This window comes from Prionailurus bengalensis, chromosome E4 (assembly GCF_016509475.1).
Source record: "Prionailurus bengalensis isolate Pbe53 chromosome E4, Fcat_Pben_1.1_paternal_pri, whole genome shotgun sequence".
Classification (NCBI taxonomy): domain Eukaryota; kingdom Metazoa; phylum Chordata; class Mammalia; order Carnivora; family Felidae; genus Prionailurus; species Prionailurus bengalensis.
This window is the reverse complement of record NC_057360.1, coordinates 53,603,787-53,622,425: the sequence shown is the minus strand read 5'-3', so window position 1 is coordinate 53,622,425 and position 18,639 is coordinate 53,603,787. Positions and strand designations below refer to the sequence as shown.

Genomic DNA, 18,639 nt, shown 5'->3' with positions numbered 1-18,639 from the left:
TGTTTCCCCAATTGATACTTACATTAAAAATTACCCTAGTGGCATATGTTCTTTTTCGGCACGGGCATAGTGCAAGTATGTGAGTGTGCTCCTTTGAAAACATACAGAGAGGATGCGGTTTTTACCCTATGCAAGGAAGGAAAGAAAACAGTGGTCTAAGTATCTAATGGATTTTTTTTTTTTTTTTGTAAAACAGCATATTCTGTGCACATGGGTGTAGCATATGGAAAGGTCCTAATGTGTTTGTGGACCTCTTGTTTTGTTTTGTTTTGTTTTTTGGTCCTACATTCTAGCTTCAGAAACTACTTTGAATTTTGTTTTCCAGTTTTATTGTCTCTTGCTGTGAAATTTACATTGAGGGAGAGAACCCTTATCCTAAAGTATCTTTATCATAAATGGATGTTTCACAGTAGCCAACTCTGCAGTACACACATTAAAATGCACTACTGCAATCTGAAGATTTCTTTCTCCTTCTTTAAACACATCTGAGAGACCTAGATTACATACCACAGGGGAGAAGCTCCACACGGGTGCATTGAGTGGTGGAGGGGGAAGTAAGGGATAGGAGGGGTGAACTGGCAAGCTTAAGGACTTCTGCCTGCCTTTTTCATCTGTGGTTGTAAATATTACTGGCCCCTACTAGATTACTGCCCATAGATTCTTGTTCCACTTTCTTAAAAAACATTATTAAGGAAGGTGCATATAATGAAACCTCATGTATTATTAACCTAACCTTACTATGAATGTACAAGGAATAGGCTTAATTCAACTAAAATTTATAGGCAATTTGTTAAAGCAGCAGTGCACATTAGAAGGTACATTAGAGCCACATTGGTTTTAATATGCCATTCAATAACTTGAACAGAGGTTAAAAATGCTGCTTAACCTCCATTAAGTATTTTAAAAATGCTTTAATTTAAAATTATTTGGAGTGTGTGTACATATATGAATGTACACATACCCACACTAATAAATATAGCACTAAATATGTTTTCCCAGTTCGTTTTTTCAGTGCTGGATGACCTCGTAACGTTCAGCAGCAAGCACTTAATCAGAGGCTAGGCCGAAAAATGCAGGGAAGGATGTCAAGGCATCCTGAGCCAGTGACCCGCCCTTGTCCTTGAGAACCAGAGGCAGAGAGGGTTTATTGAGGACTCTGCAGCTCTGGAATAAAATAAAGGCTAATTTATAATGGAAACAGCTTCATATGACATGTTTTGTGCTAATAGGACAATTCCTCATGCTTCCCTCTGATATTTACTTTTGGTTTTGTTTTATAATTCATACAGACTATTAGAAACTAAAACAAAGTATCTTGTTTCATTAAGAAGCATATCATCTTTGTTAAGTAATGAGCTCATAAACCAGAATTGCATGTAAGACACTACCAATGGAATTGGAATTAGATGGCTGATATTCCATTAAAAATCAGTGTATCAAAGCTGAGATCCGGATATACCACATGTCCTCGTGTTTGGTGAAACAGTTTTGCAGATTAACGTGTTTTTCACAAAGAGACCTGAGTCTCAGGATAAGAGCTTCTTCCTTCATAAACCACCAGAAAAGAATCTTGTCATGAGCAATATGGACCATAATCTCAGGCACATCTGTGGAGGAAAAAAAAGCACATTGACAAGTCATTATTTAAAGTTTAATTTAGGAAAATCCCACTTTCATAGAAAATTGGCTCATAAAAATGGCAATGGTGATAATAGATAATATTTACTGAGTGTCTACTGTTTGCCAGACCCTGTAATAGGGTTTTATCTGAAAAGTCCCATTTAATATGCACCGTATTTATATGCTGGAAGGACCAGTATTTTCCCACTTTATAGTAGGGAAAATGATTCTAATTAAGTAGAAGAAATGTTTACAAATCCAGGTCCAATGGACCCTAGACTAGAGTCTGCACTCTGAAAGAGTAAAACATTTTTCTGAATAATTGTATATTTTTCAAAATCAACCACTCAATAAATATCTGAGTGTGAGTTAAAAGAGGTACCCTTACAAGTGTTTGTAATGTTCCCTCACCCTCAAGCTCATCCCCATCCCCATCCCCATCTATGATTCTGGCTAACTGCTTTTAGGTCCTGGGAGATCTCTTGTTGTGTAGAATCTGACTTATCATCATAAAATGAAAATTAACAGAGTTCTGAGAGGCTACTGTGATCAGATAATGAAGACTGGAACTGAGGGGTCTAGAATTGGGATGATCTCTGTGGACTAAGTTGGATACATTTCTGGGATGGTTGCAATGGCCTGGGAGGGCAACACTCGATAACCACTGAGACAGAAAAATGGGGGCAAAGAATGCAAAAGTGCTTCTGTGGATTGTGAGTACACATATCTATGTGTTATACTTTACAGGACACAATCAGAGCCTCCATTATTTATATTCATTGTTGTTATTGAATTTGATTTTTAAAGAATACACACATGAAAGCCCTTCATGGATATTCACATAAATAGGAAAACTCTAGGTTTTTCTAAAGCAGAAAAGTCCAATAGAATGTTTTCCCTTATATGAGCATGTTAGTATATTCTTTCTTCTAAGATGAGGAGACATAGTTTTTGACTGACATTTTCTTTCTCAAGTTCTTTTCCATCTTCTGATATGGCAAAGATTACATTTTAAATATATTGTGCATGATTCATATAACATTCCCTGCTATCCTTCCTGATAGGCGAGGCTACTTTGACCAATCATTATGGTCTTATGTTTACTGTGTTTCTTTAAAATGTTAAAGAGATCATCTCATATTTTAAGGGATGACAGATATCTAACCAGCCAGCCAGCCAGCCACCCACCTACCCATGTAGCCATCTATCCATTTCATTCACATATCCATTGTTCCACTGATCATCTATTACATACATTGCTATGTACCAGGGGCTATGCTATTGTAAGGTATACAATCATAAATATATTAAGGCATCATAGTTTTGTAGGAGGAAAGGCCCTGTATGTAAATATAACAGAGTGATAAGTGCAATGTTAGAAATATCCAATATAGATAAGAAGTAAAGTGAAGGAACTGATACATTCTTGAAGAATGGGGGATATGGAACACTTAGTTGAGAACATGATTCCTGAGCTGAGTTTTAAAAGTAAAAAGGAATTGGTAAAGTAGTCAAGGAATGTATAGCAGTCCAGGAGGAAAGAATAGGAGCAGAGACTTTAAAACATCTAAACTAATTTGAGTTTTTAAAAACTTTTAAATAAGAAAATTATACCTTGGAATGAATAATATTAATATTTATTGATGCATTCATTGACATTTGGCCAACTCTGAATAATAACTTTAACATTTTTATATAATATTACCAAATGGAAGAAAATTATTGCTTTTATTTGAAAATTAGCATCGCTCTCTATACTTCATTCTGAAAACATTGATTGTTAAAACCATTACTAAAAAAGTTTGTTGCTTGGTATACGTGAGCTACAAATTCCTCCCTAGACTCTTCGCTTAATACTATGTCCATTCTCTGGCTTAAGGTGAGAATTATTTCTTCTAAATGGCTTATAATTAGTGCTTAGCCTCAGCTTTGCCCTCCTTTTCTGAATAAGGCCTAGGGGTTAAACTTGTTTTCTCTCTCCCATTTCAAGACCTTGGCAAAGCCTGGTTGTTCATGGTCCTCAGGAGGGACATTGGTAGGAAATGGGCTCTTCTTTAATGCCCAGGACAGTGCTGTGCTGTGCAAATAGCCACTACAGGAGATAATACCAGCTGCCTTGCTAATAACTTTGAACTCTAAGGATTCTGCAAGTCTTCTCCTGGATACAGCAACGGTATTTTATGATAGGGGTGACTTTTTGCTTTAACTGCATAACACATTGTTTTCCCCATCAGACTTGCCTTGTTTGGGGCCAGGGTTAGCCGAAATAAAACTGGGGAAATTCACAAACATAGTGGGCTGATTTTTGCTCTCTATGTGCAAACTCTCAGCACTAACTAATGTAAGGTAATAGTGTTGTCTTAATGACCGCACTTCAGAATGTGGTACAAAATCATTCGTGGACAGAAATCTCCAAAAGATCAGTTAAAATGTTATGGCCATGAAGATGTGGAACGTGATGTGTGGAGTTAATGGAAGGAGATCAGAAATGTATTGAGTTAAAGAAAATTAAGGTCAGTTATCTTTAAGCTGTACTCAGGAGTTGAAGTTTAAGTAGGAGGGAAGGGAAAATGTTGTTTTCTATAGTTGGAAGTCATAAAAGGAGAGGTAATGGTCTAGAATTAGGCACATTCAGGTAAGGCAAGAAGTAATCATTGAGCAGGAAGGTACCTGAGTCATCCTAATTAGAACTGCTTAAAAATAGGACAAGTAAAATACTGGTGGGATTAACCTTTATAATCATGCTCCAGAGAGGAGGATGGGAATTAACCCCAAGACAAGTTTCAGTGCAAGCTTTTCCTTGAAGACCTACCTCCAGGTTGCAGCTTCCTTGGTTGTATGTGTGTTTCCCCCCACCCCCATTTTTGTTCTTCTCTGCTTATATCTCTGATTTTTCTATGGCATTTTTTTTCTTTCTAAAAGTTGGGCAACCCAATTTTCCACAACAAAATATACCCCCGTTGTATTTACAGATTTATCTAATAAATCATTTCTTGTAAAAATCATCCGTAATTGTTCTCGAATTCTCTGTGGCTTGAAGCTATTGCAATAAGTCCGAATTAATTCTACTTCTAAGTATCTGTGTTAATGGGTAATTTATCCAAATTGGAGAGAGGTTAGTACCTTCATGATGCCATCATCATGAATTTAAGGACCTAGGTAGCTTCACAGGAAGAAAAATACGTAGAATCACAGCCACAATGGTCTTGGATTCAAAATTAAAACCTTTGAAGTGTGTGACTTTGATTATATGATGACTCATGTATGTGAATATATATATTAATTTACATAACTATATTTCGGAAACACATAGAAGGCAAACTGCTGTCAGTGGATGCAAAAGAGCAAATGACATAATCTAGTTGTCAATTACTATAAAAATGATAGTATCAGTTCTTTCCTACTGGTTACAATGGCACTGATTTTGAGTTACTTCCTTTTCTTTGAGCACAATCTTTTCTGTTTGACTATTTCTGAAACTTTCTAAGAGAGAATAGTCTGGGCCTAGGAGAAGAAAAACAAATTGTTGATGGCCATGAGAGAATGGCTTGTTTTCAACCAGAGCCTCAAATGAGATTTATAATATATTCCAATTACTTTTTGTTTTCCCCTATAGTATAGTAACACAAAATGGATTCACTTTGTGTTCATGTTCTTTCTCTCTTTGAGGTTCAGTGATATATACCCAAATTAGTGATCATGACAATTATACAAATCATTTTCATTTGTCAGAACTTTATTCGTTAGAATCTTTCTGTAATCCCCCTCTCCCTTGTTACAATAAAATTCCTTGTAACATTATGCATGTGCTTGTGTGTGCATGTGCTTCTGTGCAAACATACACATACACACAACACCAAGAACCATCTCCCTCATACGCCTGCTCCATTATTCTAATGTCTAATGCCTTTCAACGTTTCTGACTATTGACTTCCACTTTCCGGGTCCAAGAAATTTTAAGTAATTTGAAAATGTTTTTAATCATATTTTTCTTTCTTTCCTTCTGCTATAAGAAACAAATATGGGGTTTACAATTAACCTAAATTTTGTGGATTTTTAAATATAGTACTTGTGGAAATTAATGCCTGTTTATAATTTGGTATGTGTGTAGTATAATCAAATGTTTAGGGAATGCCTACTTTGTGACAAGCACTGTACTGGGTACTGGGGAGGCAGTGGTGAATTTTTCAGATAAGGTTCTTGCCTTCAAGGAGGTTACAGTCTGGTGAAATGAGATTAATTATAATTTTCATGAGCACTCTAAAGTAAATAAACAAGATGCTATGAAGTTGTGACAGGCATATTTAAACTTTCCCAGGGTAGGTTACTCAAGGAAGTCACAAGACCTGATGGGCGTAGGAGTGAACCAAGCAGAAAGGAAAGGTCAAAATCATTTCAGCAGACAGACATGCCAATAAAAAGGCCTTTAGGTGTCAAGAACAGGAAGAAGTATGACTGGAGCGGAATGAGTTGGGGATGAGCAGTGAAAGGAAGCTGAAGATAGAGGTGGGACCTGCCAGGACGACTGGAGGCTGCTTTGGGAATTTGGATTTTTTTCCTAAAGGGAATAGGAAGCCATCAAACAATTTTCAGTAGAGGAATGAGGCATTTAAACTACACTCTGAAAAATGTTCTTCCAGATACTCTATGAAATATAGATTGGGGGCTCCTGGGTGCTTAGTAAGTTGAGCATTTTATTCTTGATTTTGACTCTGGTCACGATCTTGTGGTTTGTGAGATTGAGCCCTGCATTGGTCTCTGGGCTGACAGCGCTGAGCCTGCCTGGGATTCTCTTCCCTCCCTCTCTCTCTGCCCCTCCCCTGCTTTCTCTTTCCCTTTCGCTCTCTCTCAAATAAATTAATAAACATTAAAAAAAAGAATAGATTGGAGGGGGACCAGAGGGGGCCATTAGATGAGACAGCCTCTGTAGTTGAGATGATTATATCTGCTATTTGTTGACAATATATTGTTTTAAGAAAGTTTGTTACCCTTTGTAACCTTCAGTGTTGTCATATATATATATGTGTGTGTGTGTGTGTGTGTGTACGTGTGTATAATGGATGTAATAATAATACCTAAAGTATTAGCATTGCTGTGGGAAGTGAGATAATGATATACGGCTCTTACCATTGCCTCTGTTTCATAGTATTTACTAAAATAAACTTAGTGGTGACTGTAACTAGGGAGACAGCCCTAAGGATGGAGAGTAGAAAGTTTAAAATTCCTGGGGTGCCAGGGTGGCTCAGACAGTTGAGTGTCCAACTCAAGTCATGATCTCATGGTTCATGACATTGAGCCCTACATTGGGATCCTCTATCTCCCTCTCTCTCTCTGCCTTTCTCCCACTCACATTCTCTCTCTCTCTCTCTCTCTCTCTCTCTCTCTCTCTCTCTCAAAATAAATAAACTTTAAATAAGGAAAGTTTAAAATTCTTAGAAGACAGCATCCATAGGACTTGGTAAGTAGATAGATGTAGGGGTGGAGGGATGGGAAGGACTCAAGGGTTGCCAGTTTTAGCAAACTACAGAATGCTCAGTTAAAATTAAATTTTAGATAATCATAATTTTTTGATATAAGCACATGCCACATACTTTTACTATAAAGGCTCATTGTTTATCAGAAATTTACATTTAGACTGGCCGTCTTGTGTTTTTATCTGGGTCCCTTCCCAAAGATGTCTCAGGGCTGTAGGCTGAGCAGCTGAATAAATGGCGGCACTATTTGTGGGAATGGAGATATTACAGGAGGGCTAGTTTTTAGTGGAAAGATCGTGAAGTAGATTTTACATGCACTGAATTTTCATTGCCTGGGAGACACCCAGGTACAATGTAAATTATTTACTTGGCCCTTCTTTGGTTGTAACCGATACACTTGTTAAGAGCAGCTATAAACACATTTGTATCGGGAGTTGGGAAGTGCCACAATAGTGTTCTGGGTTTTGTGTAATCAAAACAGTATCTTTTACAGAAAAGACTGGATAGGAGCTATATATAAAAACTTTTTATTTCTTTATCTCCAGGTTTTTATATTTCTCCAGGCAATGCCACTGGCTGCCTGCCATGTTCATGCCATATAACAGGTGCAGTTCATCACATCTGCAATAGTCTAACTGGTCAGTGCATTTGCCAGGATGCTTCTGTTGCTGGGCAAAGTTGTGACCATTGTAAAGACCATTACTTTGGATTTGATCCTCAGACTGGAAGGTAAACATTTTTAATAATTAATATTTAAGTATTTGTGTTGAATAATATTTGTAGTTAATTTTTCTCCTAACAGTGATTTTTTTGGTCAGTATTTTTTTGTAAAAAGCAGTATTTTTAGTCCCTCTAGTTTGTTGATATATTTTTGACTCTTTGATGTCTGCGCTTGTTGAACATAATAGTAATCTTTGAATATTTCCTAGAGTTCCAATATATAGTTTATTATATGTTGATATATAGTGTTAAGGTCTGGGAATATTTAGTTAAAATCATTTTCCCTCAAGGAACTTACAATTTGGATGGAGAAAAGAAGGTAAAGAGATATCCATAGAAATCAATGTGTGTGTGTGTGTGTGTGTGTGTGCGTGCACACACACACACACACACACACACACACACAATATAAGAGCCAGGATACATAGCATATGTATGTATATCCCTTGTTCTACGTGTCCCCTGAATTTATTGCTAACTTAATTATTAATTTACTTTATCCACTTATATTTTCCTTGCTTTTCTAATTTAGGTTCAAAGACCAGATTAGAAACATAATTTTGTATTAAGTGATATGATTTTTTCCCCAGTGTGTAAAGTACATTTTGAAAGTAAATTAACCACTTTTCAAAGTTACATGGTCTTTAATGTTCTACTTCCCATTCCCAGTATATCGGTGAGCATTTACTTTCATGCATTTGTGCTCATTGCTGTATTTTTGAAAATGTGCTGGAATGCCAATTCCATGTGTGTTTTTTTTGGTCTGGTCAGGTTATAAATTTGCCTCGGGTTGGGACTATATCCTTGAATTCTATGGCATTCGTTATCTCCAAGCAACTAGCATTATGTTCTGTATACACCAATCAAAGCTGTTTCTCAGTGTGTGTGTGTGTGTGTGTGTGTGTGTGTGTGTGTGTGTGTGTGTGTTTATAAATATAATTGCTAATTAGTCAAGGGTTTGAGATTATCTGGGCTCTTTTCAACTCATTGCCCCCTGCTGCCTGCCTTTTGGCTGTTACACTCTTCATTAACACCTCGATTAGAGTGTGGACAGGGTGACAGGGTAAATTATTGAAAAAGAACTCAAAACTAGTGCATTTGGCTTTCTACTGAAATTCAGTGTGATTAAAAATCTTTAACATGATATTTAAAGTATTTATCAAAATAATTCTTGTTCTTATTACATATCTCTCAATTTTTTTTAATTCATGATGCTCCATTTCTGTTGCCATTGGAAGGAATATCATCTTGGTGGTCTGAGAGCATTAGTACTCTTTTCTACAAATATTAAATCACTCTGAATGAATATAGAAAGTACATGGTACAGTAAATGTTAAATAAAACTTATTACCAGGATTTTGACAGTAAAATTGGAGCCAATTATTGCACATACTTTCTCCTCTACATACTTTTTATTGAGAGGCCATCTCACATGTTCCCCAGTTGCAATTCTTAGTGGGTGTGTTTCACTCCTGGACACCTCTGTCTTTAGGTTTCTTATATTTTTCATAGTCTTTCTGACAACACTTAATTACCAGAGAAAAAGTACCTTCCCTAATCTACTCTCCTCCTTGGAATGCTCATGCATCTATGTCATTTTGTGCCAGTCTCTTACCCATTTCCCCTCTACTGATCTTCCTTGTTATTCTTCCCAGTGCTACCACCTTATTAATGGTCAGATTTCGAATGGTCTCAGCTTTTTCACTTAGCTTTATTTAAGTGAATTTCGGTTCCTTCATTACATGACATATCTGCTCTTCAGTGTCCTTAGATTCAGGCTGACCTTTACCCTACTCTGCTTCTCTCTAGTTTATCTACCCATCCCACACTCCACCCCGGTAGAATTCAGGATCAAGACTTATTTACAGGATAGTGTTCTATCACCTATCACTCTGAAGTAAGACTTGTTAACACTGGAGTTGAACTCCCTGGATTAAATCTGTTTTAAAAAACACATTTATTTATTTATTTTTGAAAGGGAGAGAGGCAGAGACAGTGCATGAACAGGGGAAGCCAGAGAGAGAGAGGGAGTGAGAGTCCCAAACAGGCGACACACTCAGCATGGAGCCCGATGTGGAGCTGGATCCCATGAACCATGAGATCATGACCTGAGCTGAAATCAAGAAGTGGAGGCTTAACTGACTGAGCCACCCAGGTGCCCCTAAAATTTGCATTTAAATGTTAACCAAAATTGATGAGGAACAGGGAGAGCCAAAAAATAGGTATAAAGTACATTATTATAGGGCGCTGAGGTTAAAATCAAGAAAGCAGAGCTCAGTAAAGTAAAAGCAATCAGTGCAGGTTGTAGTCTAGGAGAGAGCCTGAGTGTAAAAAGCCAGGTAGATTCTAAAGAACAAAAGATCCAGGGTGATTATGGCTTCAAAGTAAAAAGATTCATGACACATTCTATATAATTGTATGTCTTTACCTATCAGCTGAATTGTAATTATATCGAGTCAGATTCCGAACTACCTTTCAAAAATTACCAATTGTCCTCTGAAATGATACCGCTTTGCCTCCATCCTCATTGTTTTTATCTTCAGACGTCCATGTTTCCATTCATTGAGAACTTTCTCCAAGGGACGCCATTTTCCTCCTTGCTTCTGATTCATTCAGTTCCCATTCCAACATCCAATTTTCATGAGCACAACCAGAATTTTTTTTTTTTTGATCTCTTGGAACTTCTCTACTTCTCATATTTTCCTAATTCCAGAAATGCTATTCTGTGAACACATCACATCTTTCCCAATCCTCTTGTCTCCAAATTCCCTCATAATTGGCTCCTACCTTTCCTCAAACCCATCGTCTGATACTCCTACCTAATTCTTTTGATAGGCTCCATTCCTAACTTTCTCACCTTCTGCCCCCAGTAGGGAGTAAACGCTGACCCTCTCAAGTAACCTGAGTGCTATTAAGAAAGAACTCTCTTTCTGCCGTACTGTGGGTCAGTTCCAGGGAGGATGACCCTGCTCTTTCCCTGAACCTGGGAGAACTTGAAGACCATGTGCTTGTGCTGATTGGAACTGCTACCATGCATTTCATTCTCATTGCCTCCCTTTCTACATATAAGTGATACCATACAATATTTGTTTTTCTCTCTCTGGCTTATTCCATTTAGTGTAATGTCCTCTAGGTTCATCCATGTTGCTGTAAATAGCAGGATTTTCTTCTTTCTCATGGGTGAATAATATTCCAGTGTGTGTGTGTGTGTGTGTGTGTGTGTGTGTGTGTGTGTGTATGTATCACATCTTCTTTGTCTATTCATCCTTTGATGGACATTGAGTTCATTTCTATATCTTGGCTGCTGTGAATAATTCTGTAGTGAACATGCGGGTGCAGATATCTTTTCAAGATGCTGATTTTATTTACTTTGATTTATACCTGGAAGTGGTATCTTATCATAAAGTCTTTTTAATTTGTTGAGGAACTTCTATACTGTTTTCCATAATTGCTGTACCAATTTACATTCCCACCAGGAATATACATGTGTTCCTTTTTCTCCACATCCTCACCAATACCTGTTACCTTTGGTCCTTTTGTCTTTTTGACAATAGCTATCATAACAGGTGTAAGGTGATATCTCATGGTGGTTTTGATTTGCATTTCCCTGATGGTTAATGATGTTGAGCACCTTTTCATGTAGCTGTTGGTCATTTGTATGTCTCCTTTGAAAAAATGTCTTCTGTTCTTTGCTCATTTAAAAAAAATAATGTTTATTTATTTTTGAGAGAGAGAAATATAGCGCGAGCAGGGGAGAGGCAGAGAGAGACACAGAATCTGAATCAGGCTTCAGGCTCTGAGCTGTCAGCACAGAGTCCAATGCAAGGCTCAAACCTGCAAACTGCAAGATAATGACCTGATCTGAAGTCAGATGCTCAACCAACTGAGCCACCCAGGCGCCCCTCCTTTGCTCATTTTTAATTGGGTTCTTTTCCTTTTCCCTTTCCCCTTTCTTCCTTCTTTCCTCCCTCCCTCCCTCCCTCCTCCCCTCCCTCCCTTCTTTCTTTCCTTCTACTGAATTGTATGAGTTTCTTATATATTTTGGATATTAATTCCTTTGCAGATGGTTTGCAAATATTTTCTCCCATTGTATAGGTGGCCTTTTCCTTCTGTTGCTTTTTTTCCTTTGATGTGCATAGCTTTTTAGTTTGATGCAATTCCGTTTGTCTATTTTTGCTCGTTTCCTGTGGTTTGATGTCATATCCAAAAATCATTGCCCAGACCAACGTCAAGAAGCTTTAACCAATATTTTCATTTAGTAGGTTTACAACTTCCAGTGTTTTGCTGTCTTTAATCCATTTTGAGCTGATTTTTGTATATGGTATAAGGGTCCAATTTCATTCTTCTGCATAAGAATATCCAGTTGTCCCAACATCATTTATGGAAGAGACAACCCAGTCCCCATTGTGTATGCGTGACATTCTTACCAAAGATTGATTGACCATATATGTGTAGATTTATTTCTGGGCTTTCTTTTCTGTTGCATTGGTCTATATGTCTGTTTATGTCATTAGCATACTGTTTTGATTATTATAGCTTTGTAATATCTTTTGAAATCAGGAAGTGTGATGCCTCCAGTTTTGTTCTTATTGAACCTGTGCTTTACAATTTAAAGTAACCATGACACTTTCTATGCCTAAGAAAGACCAGAAAAGCCAGGTAACTGACTCATTTTGTATCCAAGTGGAAGACAGAGGAATTAGTCCCATGCAGTTTATTCAAAAGATCAGGGAAATATGGGAGTAAAATTGATTTATGATTGCTTCTTATGACTCATGGTTTTTCAATGTGCTAATTATTTTGCTGTCCTCCCTATTTCTTTAAATTATGTATTCCTTTGGCCTCCAATTTCTTACCTCTGTGATTTGTCTTCTCTTTTCCTGATTACTTCTCTTCAATCCAACCCTTCAATTTACATATCTGTGTTTATGATTTCAGCCACTATATAATGTTAACGACTCTCTAATATATCATCATCTATTCAGATTCCTGTGTCTCTGAGGTTTAAATTTGCACGTCTCTCATTCTTAACATAGCCAACACAGAACTAATTCTCTTTTATATTACTTTCCTACCAAAATAAAAATACAAGTCTCATGCCATCTCAGGCCATCTCATGCCATCATCATTTTGGTGAAGGGATATAAACCTTAAAATTCAAGTCACACTACCTATATGTGAGTAAGGCTCAGGCTGTTCTCAGATTGGACAGGATTGGCTCTGATGTGGAGGACAGGCTGCCCTAGAAAGAGCTATTGGAAACAAGAGCTACCATATATAATGTAGCTTCTCTGCAATGAATAGAAAGAATAAAGCTTCCCATGACCATTTGGGACCCAAGGAAATCAGTAGGATGTGTTCTTTGCTCAATCAGTCGTATGGAATGCCTGTGCTCTGAGCTGACCCTTCTCTTCCACTGATAAGTTTGACTGTCTCTTTTCACTTTAACAGTGATAATCGTTAGAGAAGAAATCTTCAGGCACAGAAGGTCATAGCAAAGGATATTTCAAAATATGACACTGAGAATTGCTTGAGTTTATACTTCCGCTCATCATTGAGAAGAGATAAAAATGGATTTTATTCTTTTTTATGTTTTCCATTCCTTTCCTGAATGATATTGAAATCTCTTTGTTGACTTCTGGTTGTTATTGTGTGTGTGTGTGTGTGTGTGTGTGTACACACACACACTAACGTTGACTCTTGAAAATGTGCACAAAGATGACTAAAATATATGCGGTTCCATTTAGTAGAAGGAACTTTGTTTCTTGAAGGAAAACTTCAAATACATACAGACATGCTGCATAGGAAAATACCTATTGATGGCCTGATGACAAAGTTTTTTTCAAAAAAAGGAAAATCAACTAAAATCACTTGAATTTATTTTGAACTAGGTACTGTGGTAGATACTTGCAAATACACTTTTTTTTCACTAAATTACAAAATTCTACAACAGATTGTAAGTGTTTTATTGTTACGCAAGGAAAAGATGCAAATGTCATTGGATCTCTTTATTGATTTAGAAAATAGATTGACTTCCTCATCTGCTTTTTCCAATTATATATTCAAGGGATCTTATTTAACCCTCCATGAAGTTCACACACACACACCCCTCCCCTTCTTCAAGTTCTCTTTATGGTACACAGTTATGTCTGCTACATTTTTCTCTTGGCTTATTTTCTAGGCTTTTTGTATGCTCCCAAGGACAAAATAAATAAAATAGGCCCTCACCCTAAAATGCAGCAACAAAAGCAAAAATCCGCCAAACACAACAATAACAAGCTGGAAAATCATTTGCCTGTTTTCATCCAAGTGGTTCATTCTTCAAAAGTTACCTATCACAAAAAGGGGACAATACTTTAAAAAGCTGATCCAAGTGCAAAAATCACTCTGTTTACCTCTGACATATAAAGCAAACATGATTTAATCAGTATCGAAAACAATGAAGCAAAAAAAGTCTGCCCACTAAAAAAATCAATAAAGCAAAAAAAAAAAAAAAGCATATCGTATTTGTCTAAACCAAAAACAATGAGACAAAAATGGGCCACATTCAATTCGTCTCAATTGGTAGTTGAGAGTCATATTTGACACACTATATGTACTCCCTGGTGCTGTCCTCAAGTTGACCTGTAAGTATGATTCTTCCTTCCCATGGCCAAGACTGCTCCGTTCATCTGGTGCACCACTGTTTTCCTTACATACCACCCACTTGTCACAGTCCCTCAAAATTTCTCCTCTAATGACTTCTTCTCTGTGTGTTCTTTGGTTGTATTTTGTCTTTTTTAAGCCTCAAGGAGCTAGGAGCTAGAAGTGCCACTACTGGTCTCCTACCAGCTGACACATACTGAACTGTAATTTACCTCAAGTGGTAGGAAATTTGCATCTAGGCTGGCCAGAGAACCTAAAGGCTCAGACTCCTAAAACATACAATGAAGTAAAACTCTTCTACGACCAGATTATTTTTGGTTTTACTGCAAACATTCTCCGTTTGAACACTGAGGGATAGATTTGGTCTGTTAATCGTTTCACATGTGTCTTTCGAATTGATCTCAACTGGTCTTTCTTTGAGAACCAGATCAATGACTTCAAATGAAAGCAGATAATTTACTTGTCAACTTATATCCGTTCGTGGTGTGAGAGTGGGAATATTGGGGAATGTGCCTCACAGATTCAAGCTCCACAGGGACGCTTTGTTGGGCAGCTGGCTGCTGTCTAGGGCTGTGGGAGTAAAAGGGCTATGCATCTCTGGTCATCTAGCAGTCTAGCCATGGTTTGCTCACAAAGCAGTGGCAGAGTACCCAGAAAGAGAGCAGATGTGTGCCAGGATACTTGAGGCCCACACTCGAGACTGTCACATGATTACTGTTGCCTTTTTCTATTGGCCAAAACAAGTCACAGGCCAACCCGTATTTAGGAGTGGGGAAATAGATTCTACTTTTGGATGATGGAATTGTGCAGTTGGTTGCAAAGGGTCTTCATAAGAAGAGGGGTGAGGAATTGTGATCATTTTTTCAGTCTTTCATGACCACTAAACAATATATATTTTCTTTAACATAGAGTCTGTATTATTCTCTAAGAAATGCCCATTTTTATAAATTAATAGCATTTATTCAGTGTTATTTAATGGGAATACCTCAGTGTTGGGCATCAGGGTATCTAGGGTCCAGTTATGACTTTTCCACTTGACCAAGTATATTGATTTCTTATTACTGCTGTAATACATTACTATAAATTTAGTGGCTCAAGGCAACATTACTCTATTCTCTTATAGTTCTGGAGGTCAGAAGTCCTAAATTAGTTTTACTGGCTAAAATCAAAGTGTCAGTAGGCCTATGTTTCTTTCGGACACTCTAGGAGAAAATCCACTTTCTTGCTTTTCCCAGTTTGAGAGGCCACCTACATTCCTTAGCTCATAGCTCCTTCCTTCATGTTCCAAACTAGCAGAATAATGTTTTCCCTCTTCTCTGACCTCTGCTTATGTTCTTCCAACTTTTCACTCTGGCTATCCCCTTCCTGGCTTCTTCCTATCACCATATGATTGCATTGGGTACTTTTAGATAATCCAGGATAATTTCTCCATCTCAAAATCCTTAACTTAATCCCTTCTGCAAGTTCGTTTTTACCAAGTAAGGTGTAACATATTCACAAGTTCCAGATATTAGGACTTGGACATTGCTGAGGGGTCTTAATTCAACCTATTGTACCAGAGTTCAGCAAACTATGGCCTGCAGGTAAGATCTGGCCTGCTATCTGTTTGTGGAAATAAAGCTTTATTAGAACACAGCAATATTCATTCTTTATGTATTGCCTAAGACTGTTTTCATACTACTAGAGAGGCAGAGATCACATGGCCCACAAAGCCTAAAATATTTACTATCTGTTTCTTTTTTTTTTTTTTAATTTTTTTTCAACGTTTATTTATTTTTGGGACAGAGAGAGACAGAGCATGAACGGGGGAGGGGCAGAGAGAGAGGGAGACACAGAATCGGAAGCAGGCTCCAGGCTCTGAGCCATCAGCCCAGAGCCTGACGCGGGGCTCGAACTCACGGACCGCAAGATCGTGACCTGGCTGAAGTCGGACGCTTAACCGACTGCGCCACCCAGGCGCCCCACTATCTGTTTCTTTACACATAAAGATTGCTGACCCTGTAACCAGATTCACTGTCACCTTGGGCAAGTCACTTATTTCCACCAAGCATCATAAAATCATAGCTTCTTAGACTTGGAAAGAATCTTAAAGTAATTTTGGCTAAACTCTGCCCTATACATTTCTCTGCATAAATCACCTTTTCAGACTAACTAGTCACTCAGCTTCTGCTCAAAAACATGGAACTGAAAGTTCCTCTTTGTCTCATGAAGCAACTCATGTTTGTTTCAGACAACTCTAATTCTGAGAAACATAATTTCATCCCTGTAACTTTTTTTTGCCTAGTCTTATTTATGCCTTCTGGGGCCACAGAGAATAAGTGTAATCTCTCTTCTACCTGAAAACACTAAGAATTTGAATCTCTTATCATACCTCCAAGTTATTATGCTCCTATAATGCGGAGGTTAAGGAAAGTGACACTAGAGTTTCTTCTAGATGTCAACATATATGATATTATTAATGTAGTGAATGTTCTGAGGTTTTATTTCTTTACAATATTTGTTTTGGTGACTGATATGTGAGACAATCTCTGCTCTCTGCGATTAGGTAGAATGTCAACAAAGGGGAAAGGGGTAGGGGTCTCAGATATAGAACCCTGCTAAGCAAGCTCTTCTCTAAATGACAGGAATGCCACCTCCTTGGACTCAGATGTCATTGTTGCCTGGATGCAAAAGAGTCATTGCCCAGGTTTAGTCATGATGAGTCCCTTTATCTGTGCCTGGGAAGGCTTCACCAGAGAGGGTAGACTGGCTACTGTTAACTCCTCCCTTCTAGATGAGACAATACTAGTCTCATTTCCTCTCCAATAAGCCATGTGAGTCTGATTTTCAGTTCACACAAGAAGCATCTCCGAGCCCCCCACCCCTCTCCTGTAACTCTGATTCCAGTTCCAAAAGAATCCAATGCTATTAGTAGGCTGTGACAAAAACAAACAAAACTAAGAACCTCAGCGAGCCACAGTTCCGCTGCAAAGAGGAAATATAATCTTAACGAGCGGAAAACCAACCTCCTCTAGAGGGCACTCTAGTACTCACAGGATCCTGAACCAGAGGACTGAATGGAGAACTCTGCTGGCCTTAAGGTGTCAAAGCTTAGGCCAGTCTTTTATTTATTTATTTATTTATTTTAATTTTATTTTTAATTTTTTAAAATTCACATCCAAATTAGTTAGCATATAGTGAAACAATGATTTCAGGAGTAGATTCCTTAATGCCCCTTACCCATTTAGCCCATCCCCCCTCCCACAACCCCTCCAGCAACCCTCAGTTCTCCATATTTATGAGTCTCTTATGTTTCGTACCCCTCCCTGTTTTTGTATTATTTTGTTTCCCTTCCCTTACGTTCATCTGTTTTGTCTCTTAAAGTCCTCCTAGGAGTGAAGTCGTATGATTTTTGTCTTAGTCAGTCAAAGCTTAGGCCAATCTTGAAGAAAGCATTCCCTTCCTTGGGGGAGAAGTTAGCTGGGGGGACAGCTAAGCTGATCAAAAAGGCCTCGAAAGAGCTAAATTGTTCTTAGAGTTACGTGTCACATTTGATTCATCTGTGGTGTCCTATTCCGAGTCTAAAGCTTTCCTAGTGCTTTTTTCATTCATTTATTCAACAATATTTATTTATTGAACCTTTACTGTGTGCAAGTCTTTGTGCTAGGGACTGATGGAAACTTTGGCCAATTTCTCCAGATTAAAGTCTCCTTAACATTTCTTTCTGTTTTATTCATTAATAATCATTAACAACCCTTGTCTACAATCCCTCAGCAATTTGAGGTTTCTTCTTCATCCATTCTTTGTGTCAAATGGTGTCCCCATCACACCTGTCAGCAAATTAGAAAACTGGAAGTAACTCTGTGCCCTTCTTTGCTTCTCTTTTCAATGTGTCTGCCTCATCCTCCTGATTTTAGTTACTCAACATTTCTTAAATCTCTCTCTCTCTCTCCTTTCCGTTGCTCCTTACCACTGTCACTGTTGCACCTTTTCTGGCAATATCTTGCCTCTGCTTAGCTTTCTCAGTTAGTTTTGTCTGTTACCCCTCCCATTCTGAATTTTATCCCCAAATTTTGAATTGCTTATAACCTCATACCCTCTCCTGATGTTTCCCTTTTCTCTCTCTTTTGTCCCTCTCTGTCTTGCCTGGCATATTCCTATTCAACTTTTAATATTCAGCTCAAACATCTCTTCCAAGATT

At 37.8% G+C, this 18,639-nt stretch overlaps 1 protein-coding gene across 1 annotated transcript in view; it reads left to right on the top strand.

Moving 5' to 3' along the window:
* Positions 1–18,639, top strand: part of USH2A (usherin) — a 736,138-nt gene that overhangs the window by 162,025 nt on the left and 555,474 nt on the right. The window contains exon 14 of the mRNA XM_043568966.1: positions 7,640–7,823. Coding sequence (XP_043424901.1) covers positions 7,640–7,823 — 184 coding nt within the window. The remainder of the gene's footprint in view (positions 1–7,639; positions 7,824–18,639) is intronic.